The sequence below is a fragment of the Spermophilus citellus genome (assembly GCF_964194105.1).
Source record: "Spermophilus citellus genome assembly, chromosome: 17".
Lineage (NCBI taxonomy): Eukaryota > Metazoa > Chordata > Mammalia > Rodentia > Sciuridae > Spermophilus > Spermophilus citellus.
In genome coordinates this window covers 32244294-32258882 of record NC_138199.1, presented here as the reverse complement: position 1 = coordinate 32258882, position 14589 = coordinate 32244294, and the positions used below count along the sequence as shown (strand labels likewise).

Below are 14589 nucleotides of genomic sequence, written 5' to 3'. Positions count from 1 at the left end.
CTTTGTCCCTGTGTGGGACACATCAGTCCTTCTCCATAGGACTTAGATCTGCTTTCCTTACAAAACAATCCCCCCTCCAAACACACACATATATATACAGGTTGGTTAAAATAGAACACATTTAATATAAATATTTACATTAAGGAATCACAGAGGAAAGGTCCAAGGGGCTGTTGCGAGTTGGGTTGGGTTTTTTTTTTTTTTTTAAATACGGAGACATAAATAACTGTACACAAGGCAGCTAAATACAGAGTGTTGTGATAGCGCCTCCTGGTGGCCACTTACAGTGCTGCAACCAGAATAAGGTTTCCCCTTTTCCTCCCCCTCTTGCCGGGCCTGGCTCACAGACTGAACCTCCAAGGGGCCAGCGAGGCCCACCCCCCACCCCCCCGGACTCCATTGCCCAAGGAAGGGTGGGCTCAGAGAGAGTGCTGGCTCCAACCAGCCCAGGATGCTACTTGGTAGTAGGTCACATAGACGGATGGTGGAACTAAGAAGGGCTTGGAGAGATGGCTGTTTTCCAACTCCCCAGGACCTTGTCCCCAGCTTGAGAGTCGACTCCGCCCTTAAATTCCATGCCAGCAGCTTTCACTGCTCCAGTGGTCGTCAGAGGCCTGTGTTGGGCTGTCCCGCGGCCCTGTCCTTTTTCACCTCGTAGGGAAACACAGCACCAAAGACATCTTCATGATAGCGCTTCTGGCTCTTGAAGAGAAACAGGGGCCACAAGGTCAGCCCTGCTGGCCCAGCCTCCCTGCCCCACTCACCAAGCCCTGGCTCCTCTGTGACACGGAACAGGCCAGCAGGAGCCCTTTGGTGTGGAGAGTGCGCTTGGATCTGGTTTATGCCCCCAGCCCCATTAGCGCCTGCTCTGGTGTGAATCCTCTCAACATCTCCTAAAGCTCTGCAGGTGGACGCCATTCCTACTTCCTGCCTAGTGCTCGTCTCACGAGATGCCCCAGAAGGTGGCATAAGTCTGAGATAAGTCTGGGTGGGAAATACGGTGCACTTTCTCTCCCCTCCTCCACCCCAGTCTTAAACTGTCATGATACATCTGATGGTACACCAATGTGTTTGCCTTTGTTTAACTGAGCATGATCTAAACTATCTGACCCTGGAATCTACCAACTCTGAACACATTTTGGGAGACATTTGTGGGGTCTTGCTGTTCTTCACACACATACGCTAACGCCACCCCAGGACCTTCATGCATGCTATTCCCTGAAGAGCAGCCTAGAATGCCATCTCCCTCATTACCCACAAGGCTTCTCAACTGTCACCTTCCAGTGACATCTTATTTAAAACAATAGGCCCCTAAGTCTCCCTCAGCAGCCTCCCTGATGCAGTATCCATTATGCATGTTCTGTTGTATCAACCCTTCTAGAATGTTCCATCCAGGCAGGGATTTTTGCTTGTTCTGTCTACTGCTGTATCCCTATCATATAGTAGGTGCTCAAACATGATGAACATAAGAACGTGTCTTGGGAAGAGTATGGAAGTGGTGAGCACAGGCTTTGGGGCCAGAGACAGAGTCTTAGGCTTTCAGCTTCACTGTTGTGGACCCCGGGCCCCCTCCCTCTGTAAAATGGGGGTGTAAATGTGCCTCCCTCATGAAGCCCTTAGAAGGAAACGCCTCATGGGAATCTTCCATAAGCACCTGGCCCCAGGTGGGCCCCTGATGAACACTGTGGCTGTTACCATCATAAAGGGAGTGTCCTTCCCACTGGGGGCTGAGGACAAGCAGACAGCATCCTGGGTGTAAAAACAGGTGCTTCCTGCATAGGAGGCTGCCAAAGGGGACAAGTTTCCTACCCGGTGTTTGTTACTCTGCTCTGGCTACACAGCTGCTCTCTGAAAGGGGCCTGGAGAGAAGCCAGAGAGGTCCTCCTGCTCCATTCCACACATGGAAAGACAGAACACGTGGACCTGCCTTCTTAAAGCTGACAGGCAACCACACCGGGGGGTAGAGTTAGGCTTTCCAAAAGCCCATCTGGACTGCTCTGGGGTTCCTTCGGGGCCCAGGAGTGTCCTGGGATTCTCCTGATCCTGTCACCCTGGTCCTAGCTCCTGCAGCCTGGACCCTTGACTACACCCCCGAACCCACACACCAGCTCCCCGTACCTTGAGCTGGAAGAAATAATCCTCAACCTGCTCTTCACTCAAGCTCAGCTTGGTGGCCACCAGCTGCTTCAGGGTGTGGGCCACATCTCGAGCCATACGCACATCCCCACAGACATAGAGGTGGCCCGGGGACTCATGCAACACGCGGAGGACCTCACCAGCCAGCTGCTGCCGCAGAATGTCTTGAACATAGACCTGAAATCAGAGGATACGGTGGGTCTAGTCCCTAGCCCCTGGGAGAGAGGCTGGGGGTCAAGCCTGCTGTCCCCTGTTAGGGGAGATAGGGATGTCAGGGGAGTAAGAACCCTCCCAGGCAGGACCGTGGCTCAGTATGAGAAGGTACACTGACACCTAGCCCAGCTCAGGCCAGGGGGCCCCCCGGATTTTCTCCAAATTCATCACACTTCAAAGAGGCATCAATCAAGTCAACCCCCTGCCCAGGGCTCTGAGGCCTGCCTGCCTACATTCTAGAAAGGGCAGCCTCCCCATGCCCAGGTTCATTGATTGGAAGCTGGGGTGCAGGTTTCCAGGCTTTCCAGTCACACAGAGGGTTCAGGAGACAATCGGGATTCTGTTTTTGTTCCACACCAGATGTCCAGTGGGCCCAGAATGGGGTCCAAGAGGAATCTTCAGGAACAAGTTCATAACTGCTGAGCCAAAAGTTTGTCCAAACTCCCCAGGCTCCTGGGGCCCAGTGCAGTAGCTGCTGTCTAACCTTGTCAGCTGGAGTGTAAACCAGCTGCACCTCCTCTCCCTGGGCAGCCACGTGTCCCAGGGGGCTGCTGGGGATCTTCAGCAGGCTGGGCTCTGGGGATTAACCCATAGTGTCACCCTGAGTTGATCCTAAACCTCTCTGGGCTTGTCTCTTCTCCTGGACTACAGGGCACAGTGCTCTCCACAGTGTCACCCTGATGGGTGTGTGTCTCCACTTTCCAGCTGAGGAGATGGAGGCTCAGGGGGCCAGGGGTGTTTGCCTGGTGTCCACTCACGGCCGCACTTACCTTGGGCTTGCCGGGCAGCCGAGAATAGGCTGTGTGCACCTCATGCAGCACCCCCTTCCGGGCCATCTCCAGCATCTCCTCCCGATACAGGTGGTCCTCCTCTGGGTGGCGGCACCCAAACACCAGGGTCATGTGGCCTCTCTGGAGCCCTGCAAAACCCAGCAGGCTGCAGTTACCAGCATGGCCACCAGAGGGCAGATCACAGCTCAAAATGACCAACTAGAAATCTCTTCAAGGGTCCTGTCTGGTATAATCTCCATTTTACAGATGAGGAAACAGAGGCCCAGGACATAACTGGACACACAACTGAAGTGCAGGTACAGGAGTCCGTCCAGCTCACCAAAGGTCAAAAGTGGGGATTTCCCCCATTATTCCCTGAGAAATAATGCACAGGCCAAGGCAAACTCTGGAGGAAGGTCTTCCTCTGGACAGGGGCCAGGAAACATCTGTGGGGTGGTGGCAGAGTTCTTCTAGGCAGGTGGTGGCCGCCTAATGCTGTACCCCACACAGGAACCTTCAAGCTGTACCTCTTTAGGGTCCTATTTTATTTATTTGTTTTTCAGTACTGGGGATTGAACCCTGAGGCGGTTTACCATTGAGTATGTCCCCAGTCCTTTTTATTTTTTGTTTTCAGACAGAATCTTGCTAAGTTGCAGGGGCTGGCCTCAAACTTGTAATCCTCTTGCCTGAGTCTCCCAAGTAGCTTGGATTACAGGTGTGAGCTACTGTGCCCGGCTTTCTATTTAAAAAAAATTTTTTTTTTTCAGTACGAGGTACGCAAATCAGAGGATAATGAAGGGCTGGGTGCAGTGTATGCACCTGTAATACCAGTGGCTCGGGAGCCTGAGGCAGGAGGATCACAAATTAAAAGCCACCCTAAGCAATGGTGAGGTGCTAAGCAACTCAGTGAGACCCTGTCTCTAAATAAAATACAAAATAGGGCTGGGGATGTGGCTCAGTGGTGGAGTACCCCTGAATTCAATACCCAGTGCCAAAAGAGAAAAAAAAAAAAAAAGAGAAGATAGTGATGGCAGTTTTCAAGAGCACACATTCATCTGGGTGCAATAATGCACACCTATCATCCCAGTGGCTTGGGAGGCTTAGGCAGGAGGATCACAAGTTCAAAGCCAGCCTCAGCAACTTAGTGAAATCCTGTCTCAAAATAAAATGTAAAATGGACTGGGGATATGGCTCAGTGGTTAAGTGCCACTGGATTCATTCAGTCTCTGGTACCCCCCCCCCAAAAAAAAATCACACATTCAATACCAATCCTAAGCCAATACATTGTTCTTTTTTATTTTGTGTGTGTTTTTTCTTTTAAAATATACATGATTATCGTCTAATTCATGGAGCATGGTGTGATACTCTGACACTTGCATACAGTGAATAATGATCAAATCGGGATCATGAGCATTGGCTAGTCCTCACATTGGCTGTACCTTTGTGCTCAGAGTCATGGAGCCGCTGCTGCCAGAAACTGCGGAAGGGCGCGATGCCTGTGCCAGGCCCAATGAGGATGCAGGGATGGGAGGGGTCCTCGGGCAGCTGGAAACTGCTGGCACTGAAGGGAGACAGAAGAAGAGAGGCCACACCCTCAGACATCCTGGGCTGGTGCAGGTGCAGGACAGGGGCTGGGATGCTGGGCGTGTGGCCAGGAGGTGGTGTTGGGGATGGAGGAGAACAAGCTCCAGGTCCACTTCCTGCCGGGCACCTCCCTTGCCCTGTCCAGGCACATCATCTCCCCACCCAGGAGCCTTCTGAAAAGACCTGACCCCACTGTACTCTGGGCACCTGCTAGAGACTCAGCCAGGGGATAAAATGGGGAGGCCCAGTGTGGCCTCAGTACTTTCTCAGTACTGGACCAAGTGGCCCAGAGGGGCACCGAACGCCGGATCTCTCTCTCTCATCCCAGGACACCCAGAGGTCAGTGGTCCCACAGGAATGGGAGGGTGTTTACCTTCGCACAAAGCAGGGCACTGGGTCCTGGGGCATCAGGCTGCTGAGCCACGTGCTGCAGACGCCGTGGTGCAGTGGACCCTGGCCACCTGCAATGACAGAACAGACCTGACCAACGTTCTCCCTCCAGCCCGCAGGCGACCGTGTCAGCTGCTCCTCCCACACTGATGCACCCCCTTGGGCTGGCCTGCCCACTCAGATGCTCTAAGGGCGGAATGAGGGGTTGTGTGTCTCTGGTTCTGGGGTCCACCCTCTACACATCCAGAGCTGGGAAAGGCTGCCAAGGGCTTAGCAGGCAAGGTGCCCCTTTTACCTCTCAGAAACCGAGTCTCAGAGAGGGAAAGTGGCTTGAGAGGTTGCTCAGGTGGTGGATGGCTCTGGGTCCCTGATTCTTACTCTATTGCTTCTTCCAAGAGTTTCTCCAGGGACCCCCCCCCCAGTCCCCAATCAGCTTGGAGATGGCCACTGCTGGGTGTGTCCTCGTGAGGGTAGCCCTTGCAAGTATAGCCTGGGTGCAGGTATAGCCGCTCACCCCACCTGTTCTGATGTCACTGTCTTTTCTTGTAATCCCTCCTGGCCTTCTGGCCCTAGGACTGAGACCTGGTCCATGGGGAGCTCTCTGGCGGACTGACACAGCCTCTGTGAGCTCTTAGAAGCTGTGTGACTATTCTTCACAGAGGATGGAGGGCTCCCAGTGTGGCCGGATCCCAGCTTGCCTCCACAGACAATGCTGAGTGACAGGGGTCAGGGCAGGGGGCCAAGTGTGTCCAGGGGAAGAGCCAAGACCACAAGGGATTGGCCTCCCCATGAGCTCCATCATGGTCCCCTGCACGTTCCTTCTTGGCGACTTAATCATAATCTCTCATTATTTCCATGCCTGTCTCTTCTTTGGCTCTCTAGATACTCCATGAGAGCAGGAGCTATGCCTGCCTTCGTTTCCACACCCACCATGGTGCCCAGCAGAGAAGTGTGACGTAAGCCATCCCTGCATGAGTGGAATGAATGAGTGACCAACCAAGTCAGAACCACCCTGAGCTCAGGCTGACTCTCGGGGACTAAGAATCACTGGGCTCCCCTTGAGTGTTGGATGGTCTCCCCACGTGATCTCACTAACTTGTCTCAAAGTGATGAAGAACCAGGATTCAGCAATTAAACAAACCGGGTTTGAATCTCAGCCGTCCTCTTACTACCTGTGTGACTTGGATCAGTGGCTCAGCTTCTCCTCCCCTGTGGAATGCACAGTACCTATCTCACCTGGCTACTGACCACAGTGATTCAAAGCGGTGAGCTTAGCGCCTGCTCTGTGGTGATCTCTTCCTCACACCCACGAGTATGATTGACAACTCTGGGAGGGGGCGGGGTTACCACCCTGTTTAACTAATGAGACCAAAACTCCGAGATGTTGAAAAGCTGCCCCAGAAGCAGGAGAGCTGCGCCCTTCACCTTGGGTGCGGTAAGTGACCACGGCCACGGTGAGGTGGACCTCTGTGGGTGTGTGGTCCCGGGAGGAGCTGATGGAGTAGTAGCGCGGTTTCAGAAGAGGGAGCTGGGAGAGCAGGAAGGCAGCCGGTACCCGCAGCGATGGGAACTCCTCCAGCACTTCCAGGAACGTGGGGCTGTTGGTGGACTTCCACTTGTTGTATTCTGAGGGCTGAGAGTCAAGGGCAGGGTGAGGACTCAGGGTGCCTGCCCCGCCCCGCATTCACCATTCAATCCCGCAGCGTGCGCTGTCCAGGGTGCTGAGACTCCCAACCTGCAGAGGAAGCGCTCCCGACCTGGAGTAGCATTTGTCTGTGTGCCCAGAACTCTGCTGTGGGCAGCTCAACTCCATTGCGATCTAAATCGGGGCAAGGCTTTGGAACCAGTTAGATCTGGGTTTGAATCTTGGTCAGGCACCCTTCCAAGCTATAGAACCATCCCCCTTACTTAACCTTTGTGAAGCAAGGACAGTGTCACTGCTCATGTGGGGACATTGTGAGAATTAAATGAGACAGCATGTGTCAAGTCAGTACAGCACAGCTGGAAAGTACAGTAGTGGGAGGGTTGGGATAAAGATGATTAGCCACAACGAGGATGATAATAACGATGTCTGGTGACTCTTAGCAAAGACTTGGGCCCAGAAGCTGCAGGTGAGTTAATGCATGCTCTCATTAAGGTGCTAATTCCGCTCTCTGTCACTGCATCACTTATCCATTCGTCCACACCACCCCTCCTCCCAGGCTTCTGAGTGCCATGTTTTGAGAGGACAAGGACAAGCAAGACATGGTGGATCCCCTTTCTAGCTCATTCCCAAGGAAGTGCACTTTGGCTACATCCTGCTGGCACTGAGGAAAAATTCAGTTTATTCCACACAACTGTGTCCTACAACAGGGATGGCAGACAATGTCTGGATTCCCACTAGCCCTTGACAAGTCTCGCCTTGGGAATCTGGGGAGATCCTCTTGAAGGTTAAAGACCCACTCTGGGAACTTCCCCTGCCTCATCCACCAACCCTGACATTTACCTGGCACAGGGTCTCCAGCCTCTGTCTCTCAGACTCCTCTGTGGCCAGCCTGGCCAGTTTTTGGAGCTGCAGAGGGGTTGGGGGCGTGGTGATGTCCAGGAAGTAAGTGAGGGCCTGGCTGAGCGAGCAGGGGGGCAGCCTCTTGTCCCTGATCCAGTAGCTGCCTGCAGAGGGAAGGAAGGCATCAGGAGAGGGAAATGCCCCACCTGGGTTTCCCGGAAGGTGATGGGACTCTGGGAAGACACACTCTATGCTCCAGCTGCAGGGGAGAAAAGAAGGTGGTACCCAGAGATAGGGCTGCCAGGAAAGGCTGACTCTCAGGAGACTAACAGTCCTTCAAGAGACACCCAAAGTGATATGATCCTGACGAACTAACCACGTCCTTCTCTGGCCTACACCTGTACATTAGCAAGATATCCACGGTGAACTACAGTCTCCCACTGGCTAAATTCCACAGGAGACTGACCTATAGCCCAGAGGCCTGTTGTTCATTTAGAGAAAAACTCATGACCACCATGCCCTTGGGTGTTATACCAAGAGGTGCTGGCTGAGCAGAAGATTAGCCCAAAGTGAGATGGCAAGGGTGAAGGAGTCCCAAGGGGCAGTGTGCAGGGTAATCACAGCATGGATCCTGGGGCCAGCAGACCTGGGTTCAAACTCTGACTCCCTGTTTCCTGTCTGAATGACTGAACCGTAGGGCTTTGGGTTCCTTCCCTGAGAAATGGATATGATGACAAAAACCTATCTTACTGAGCTTCTACGAACATTGAATAAAATCAGGCATGTAAAACAGTTGATACAGTGCCCTGTACACAGGTACTCGATAAATGTTGGTAAAGATTATAATTATTATTATTATTTCATCTGGGCCAGAAGTCTGATGAACCACAGGGCTTCTCTGGCTCTCCCCCTTTCTCCTGGACAGGGAGAGATGGGGGCTGGCTTTGCTTCTCTGACCCCCCACTTTTCTATTTTGGCCTCTGTGCTTAGAGGGTCTGTCCTTTGGTGGTATCAGTAACCCCGAGGACACTAAGGCCAGGGAGCTATTCCTACAGGCCAGGGCTGGGGTAGCTGGCCTGGGGTAGGTAGAAGCCCAGCCCCGGGCTGGCTGGAGAGGGGTCTCAGCCAAGGGCTCACCGCTGTCATCCAGGGCCTCCAGGCGCACAGTCTGCTGGGCTGCGGGGCTGTCCACTACTCGCTCCAAGATGCCTTGGACCAGGGCCAGCTGGTTGCTTGGGAAAACCCCGAGGTGCTCTCCAGGCAGGTAGCTCAGGTCTGTGCTGTCCTCGCAGGAGAGCTCCACCAGGAGGGTGGTGCGGCTGTGGAAGGAAGGACCTGGTGACTGCCAGGATTTCCTCCTGGCCACCTGGAAGGCGGGCCAGTTTCCCCAGGAAATGTGCCCTCCTGTCATTTTCCTGCCTGGTTCCTTGAGCCTGAGTTGGGGACCAGGCATAGCTTTGGGCGGGAAGACTCAGCATCCCACAGTTTTCCCTTGGGAGAAGGCCACCCCGCCCTGCCTGGGCAGCCCGCCAAGCCCCCGAGGTCTAGCTGGAGGCTCTGCTGAAAGAAAGCCTCCTGCGTGGAGATCTCTGGGTACTGGAAGAAATGCTTCCCTGTCCCCAGCGCAAAATCCTGTCCTTACTAGAAAAAAGTCCAGTTTCCCTAATGAACTTGGGAGAGGACAGTACAGAGAAACAAAACCCACAAATAATCCCCAACGCTCAGCTTCCTGGCTGGGACATTTCTTCCCTGCCAAAACTTCATGGCAGCTCTCAAGACCCCAATGACTTGTGTCCCTGGGCCTCTCCTTTCAATGAAAGATTCTAGTGAGGAAGGAGAGAAAGCAAAGCAGGGGCTTTGTTCCCAAGCTGGACAGCTGGCTGGTCAATTGAAACTGGCAGCAAAGACACACAGGTGGCCACAGGTTAGCAGACCAGTTGATCCTATTGGTGGTATTTTTTTTTTTTTGGTGTGTGTGGGGGGGTACTGGGGATTGAACCTAAGGGTACTTAACTACTGAGCCACATCCTGACCCTTTTATGTTTTATTTTGAGACAGGGTCTTGCTAAGTTGCTGAGGCTGGCTTTGAACTTGCAATCCTCCTGCTTCAGACTTCAGAGCTGCTGAGATTACAGGCATGCACCACCATGGCCCAGCTATGGTGGCGCCACTTCTAGTAACAGCGGATGCTTCTCTCCTTTCCCTTCAAGGACTGACTTGCTCCGGTCTTTCATTTATCAAAACAGAATCTTCTTGGAACATCATCCAAGAGCCCTGCACGATACCTCACCTGGATTTGGGACTCTGTAGATTCTGCTGAGATTTGAGCCTCATGGTGAACACCTTCTTGGCGTGCATGTGGCTGAGGGCTATGGAGACACAGATAGGAAAAGTGGGCTCTTGAGCAATGGTGAGGGAAGCCCCATGTCTGAGTCAATTATTCTTGCCCGCTGCCTGTTACGGGTTGGACATGAACAGTCCCTGTGTTGAAGACATATCCCCAGTGCAGCGGTACTCAGAGGTGGGGCTTTGGAGAAGGGATTGGATCATGAGGGCTCTGGCCAGTGGATAAATAATTTGAAGTCATTGCTGGGAATTGTTGGAGGTGGGGACTGGTTGAAGGAAATAGATCACTAGGGGCATACCCTTGGGGACTACATCTTGTCCCTGACCCCTTCCTCTTTCTCTCTGCTTTCTGGCTGCCATGAGCTGAGCAGCTTTCCTTCGCCATGGAGTCAGCCGACCGTGGACCGACACCTCTGAAACCACGAGCCAAAATAAATCCTTCCTCCTCTAAGTTGTTTTTATCACGTATGTGTTTGTCAGCTTTTGGTTGCTGTGACCAAAATATTTGAAAAGAACCATGAGGTTGGGCTCCTGGTTTCAGGTCTCAGTCCATGGCCAGCCGACTCCACTGCTCTGGGCCTGAGAGGAAGCAGAACATCATGGCGGGATGATGGAATGGAGGAAAGCTATTAAGTTCAGGGCGGCCAAGAAACAGGGGGAAAGAGGAAGGAAGGGATCAGGGACATATATAGTCCCCAAGGCCACACCTCTGGGGACCTACTTCCTCCAATCACACCTCACCTGCCTATAGTTACCACCCAGTAGTTCATTCAAATTATTAATCCATCAAGTGGATTAATCCACAGATGGGATTATAGCCCCCACAATCTAGTTTTTTCACCTCTGAACACTGCCTAACCCATGAATGGGCAGGGGGTAACATTCCAGATCCAAACTGTAACTGACAAAAAGCTGACTAATACACAGTGGTAGCTATTGAGATTTTTTTTTTCCTTCTGTTTTCCCCCAGTTTCTGAATATAAAGACCCCTCATCTGACAGATGGTGGATGTGCTGCTGCTAACTATTGGGAAATTTAATTTAGAACCCAAAATGCATGTTGTCCCAGGGCAACTCCCTGGCTTGGGATCCACAGGAGGGCAGAGCTGAGGCTGGGGATGTTCTGGGGATGTTCAGAAGCCTGCAGGATCTCTGTTCTCAGGGAGCAGGCACAGCACCTAGAGGGAGCAGAGCCTGACCACAGCCTGGAGCCGTCTCACGCTGTCACCGTTGGTAAAGCTGGGCTCAGCTCCTAACCTGGCCATGCTACCACTTGCTTCACCTCCTTGAACTTCAATTATTCTGTCCCTTTCTCCAGGTTGAGTGTCAGGATCTCTTAAACCACCACCCATGGTATCAGCAACAAAACCCCAGCACAGTCAGCCCACCCCTGACACAGCCCACCCTCCCTCCCAGAGCGTCTTCTTCAACAGCTCTCTTTGGAGCCTGGGGTCTGGTTGGGTACTAGGCTCTTGGATTCATTGAGGCAGATGCCTGGCAGCCTCAGCTGCTGTCTCCATTCAGAGGGACCTGGTTGTGGGCTCAAGGCCCAGACACCCAACCTAGGCAGGAGGCTAAACAGGCCTCGTGTAGTGCAGAGAGGCAGGTACCTTTGTTGAGGTCCAAGGGCTGTGAGTCCTGCACAAGCCTGTGGTGGCGAGGCTCCCAGGTCATGCTGCCCGTGTAGAGCTTGGGGATCTGAATGTGGTGCTTGCCTCGAATGTCAAACGTGTCGCAGGCAGCCTGGAAGGCAGTGCAGACTGGTGTCAATCATCATCCTCCTCATCACTGGTGGGATTATCAGATTGTAGGCCCTCACCATGGACCCAGCATCAAGCTGAGTGCTTCAAAGAATTTCTAAGCACATGAATCTATAGGGTCACTATAGGGACTCAAAGAGGTGCCCGGGCTTTGCACACAGTAGTTACCACTAATATTAGAAATATTAATGCTGACATCGTCTTGCCAACATGGTGAGGGAGGTTTGAATACTTTTCTTTCCTTATGTGAATCACATGGAGGAGGCCTGGGCTTTGAAACCAAGTGCCCCCAGCTCAAACCATGGCTCCTGAGCACCTTTGCTGAGCAAAACTCTTCCCTTCAGTGATAAGCCCCCTACGCCCACAAGCAGCCCCTATAATAAAGGTCTATGGAGATACTGAGCCAGATCAGAAGAGCTCAACCATGTGCCCTCTGTCCCCAGCTCTCTGTGGCTAGGAGTCCCAAACAAGATGTGGTTGTTAAGAGGTGACCTAGAAGGCCAGGGTTGTGGCTCAGTGGTAAAGTGCATGCCTAGCACGTGTGAGGTACGTGGTTCAATCCTCAATACCATATTTTAAATAAATAAATAAAATAAAGGTATTGTGTCCATCTACAACTAAAAAATGGTTTAAAAAATAAGAACTCTTCTGGGAGGAGTGAGGATCACAGCCTTGACCTGAGTCCCCTGGCCCACACCTGGGACCTACCCACAGGGTGGGGCAGAAGTCGCACCACCCAGGATGGCTGGTACACATGTCCTGGGTGTGAAGACACCACATCATGGGGCAGCTCTGGCTGGGTACTGACCTTGAAGGTGTGCAGGGCCCAGCTACGGAATGCATCCTCCTGCCCGCTGAGCTCGTCACCTTCCCCCATTGGGGTGAGCTGAGAGGCTCCCAGGTGGGACAACTTTTGGTCGATGTCATGAGCAAACGCACAGAACTGTGGGTACATGCTGGAGCCAAGACCGAACACGGCATACCTGCCCCAGGAGGACACACACAGAGACTCAGGTCACATGCAAGCAGCACCCCTCGCCAATGTCCTGCAGACCCAGCCTCGAACTCTCCCATGCCAGCTGGGCCATGCCCGCTTTGGTCCTCTTTGAACTCTGGCCCTCACCACCAACTCCCAAGACCAATGCACGCTTAGCTAGTAGACCTGGGAGAGGAAGGGGTTTCCCCAGCTGGTTCCACAATACACTCAAAGGATAAACTTCAGATTAGGGCTGTCCCTGTGCTGAACAATTCCAGGAAGACCCTCTTATGCACATCCAGTTTCATCCCCAGATCCTAGACTCTGGGCCCAGAGGTTGGGCTCAGCCAAAAAGGAGTGGGGAAGAGCCTGACCTGAAGGTGTTGGTGAGCTCCTTCAGCATCAAGAGGGATTTCTTCAGAGTCTAGAAAGGGAGACAACCACAGAGTTCGCAGGCCAGGATTCACACAAGCACAACTTTTTCTTTTTCTCCTGGTGGCCCATTTAAAAACTGGCCATATCTAGCTGGGCTGGGCACACCTGTAATCCCAGCAACTCCAGAGGCTGAGGCTGAAGGAGCACAAGTTCAAAACCAGCCTCAGCAACTCAGCAAGGCCCTAAGCAACTTATGGAGACCGTGTCTCAAAATAAAACATAAAAGGGATGGTGTTGTGTCTCAGTGGTAGAGCGCTCACCTAGCACACGTGAGGCACTGGGATAGATCCTCAGCACCACATATAAATAAATAAAATAAAGGTATTGAATCTACCTGCGACTAAATATATATATATATAAACACAAAAATGGGCTGGGGATGTGGCTAGTGGTTAAGTGGCTCTGGGTTCAATCCCTGGTACCCAACAAAACAAGACAAAAATCTGGCCACATCTAGCAGAAGGATCCAGGTCCACAGTGGAGTTTGGTTTAGATGTAGGACTACCTGACCAGGGCTCGGTGGACAAGTTCAGCTTATCTTGGAGACCAATCAACCGTAGCAGCTCACGTGGGCACTGCCCCTCAGTGGAGGATCCAGAACAACCCGACCCCATGCCTCCAGCTCTAGAAAAGCAGGGCCTGCCCTATAGTGGGGCATCCAAGAGGGTCTCCTAAAGGACATGAGCCTTCCTTCTTCTTTGGAACCAGGTAGGAGCAAAAACAATTGGCCATATATTCTCTAAAATGACCCTGATTTCCCAGGAACCCCAAACAATTTTAGGTACTGTGTGATCCAGCATAAACAATGTCAAATCATGGAAATTATTCCCTTTTGTGTATTTCATTTTTTAGTTATTCTCTTCTCAATTTATTTTTCATCCATCTGTGCACCATGAGTCTCTAGTTGGGCCATAGAACTATAATCTCTTGAATAATTATCTATTGCTCTTAAAAAAAAAAGATAGAGCAGACCTGGGTTGGTCAATTGCATTAACTAAAAATCAATAATTTTGGATTTCACTGAATTTACTTTTTGCTGGCTTTCCCTTTGTGAGAGTGATACAAGTTTCCTTTAAATATGAGTTTTTCAGTTAGAAAGTATGTAGGTCAATTCACAGAAATTTATTAAGTGTGTCAGAGGAAAGGTGGCCTGTGAAGGACCCTGGGTGACTTGGGGTTTCTCTCTCAATCACCCTCTTTTGAAGGGGTGGTTTCCAGGGATTGAACTCACGGGCACTAGCCCACTGAGCCACATCCCCAGCCCTACTTTGAATTTTAGTTAGAGACAGAGTCTCACTGAGTTGCTTAGCACCTCGCTTTTGCTGAGGCTGGCTTTAAACTAATGATCTTCCTGCCTCAGCCTCCCAAGGCACTGGGATTGTGGGCGTGCACCACCACGCCCAGCCCAACCACCCTCTTTGTGGTATGCCAATCCCTTTGGACTATTCTTTGGTTCTCCTGGGCTCTACTCACCCCTCGGTGATCAGGACTTGGG

General features: G+C 52.1%; 1 protein-coding gene across 2 annotated transcripts in view; it reads right to left on the bottom strand.

Moving 5' to 3' along the window:
- Positions 1–439: 439 nt before the first annotated feature.
- Positions 440–14589, bottom strand: part of NOS2 (nitric oxide synthase 2) — a 36783-nt gene continuing 22633 nt past the window's right edge. For both annotated transcript variants that reach the window (XM_081269994.1, XM_081269995.1), the window contains 12 exons: positions 13034–13083; positions 12492–12666; positions 11534–11666; positions 9869–9947; positions 8716–8897; positions 7579–7742; positions 6519–6726; positions 5077–5164; positions 4559–4680; positions 3120–3268; positions 2119–2313; positions 440–702 (listed from right to left, as the gene is read on the bottom strand). In XM_081269994.1, the coding sequence (XP_081126120.1) occupies positions 607–702; positions 2119–2313; positions 3120–3268; positions 4559–4680; positions 5077–5164; positions 6519–6726; positions 7579–7742; positions 8716–8897; positions 9869–9947; positions 11534–11666; positions 12492–12666; positions 13034–13083 (1641 nt within the window). In that variant the 3' untranslated portion in view covers positions 440–606. The remainder of the gene's footprint in view (positions 703–2118; positions 2314–3119; positions 3269–4558; positions 4681–5076; positions 5165–6518; positions 6727–7578; positions 7743–8715; positions 8898–9868; positions 9948–11533; positions 11667–12491; positions 12667–13033; positions 13084–14589) is intronic.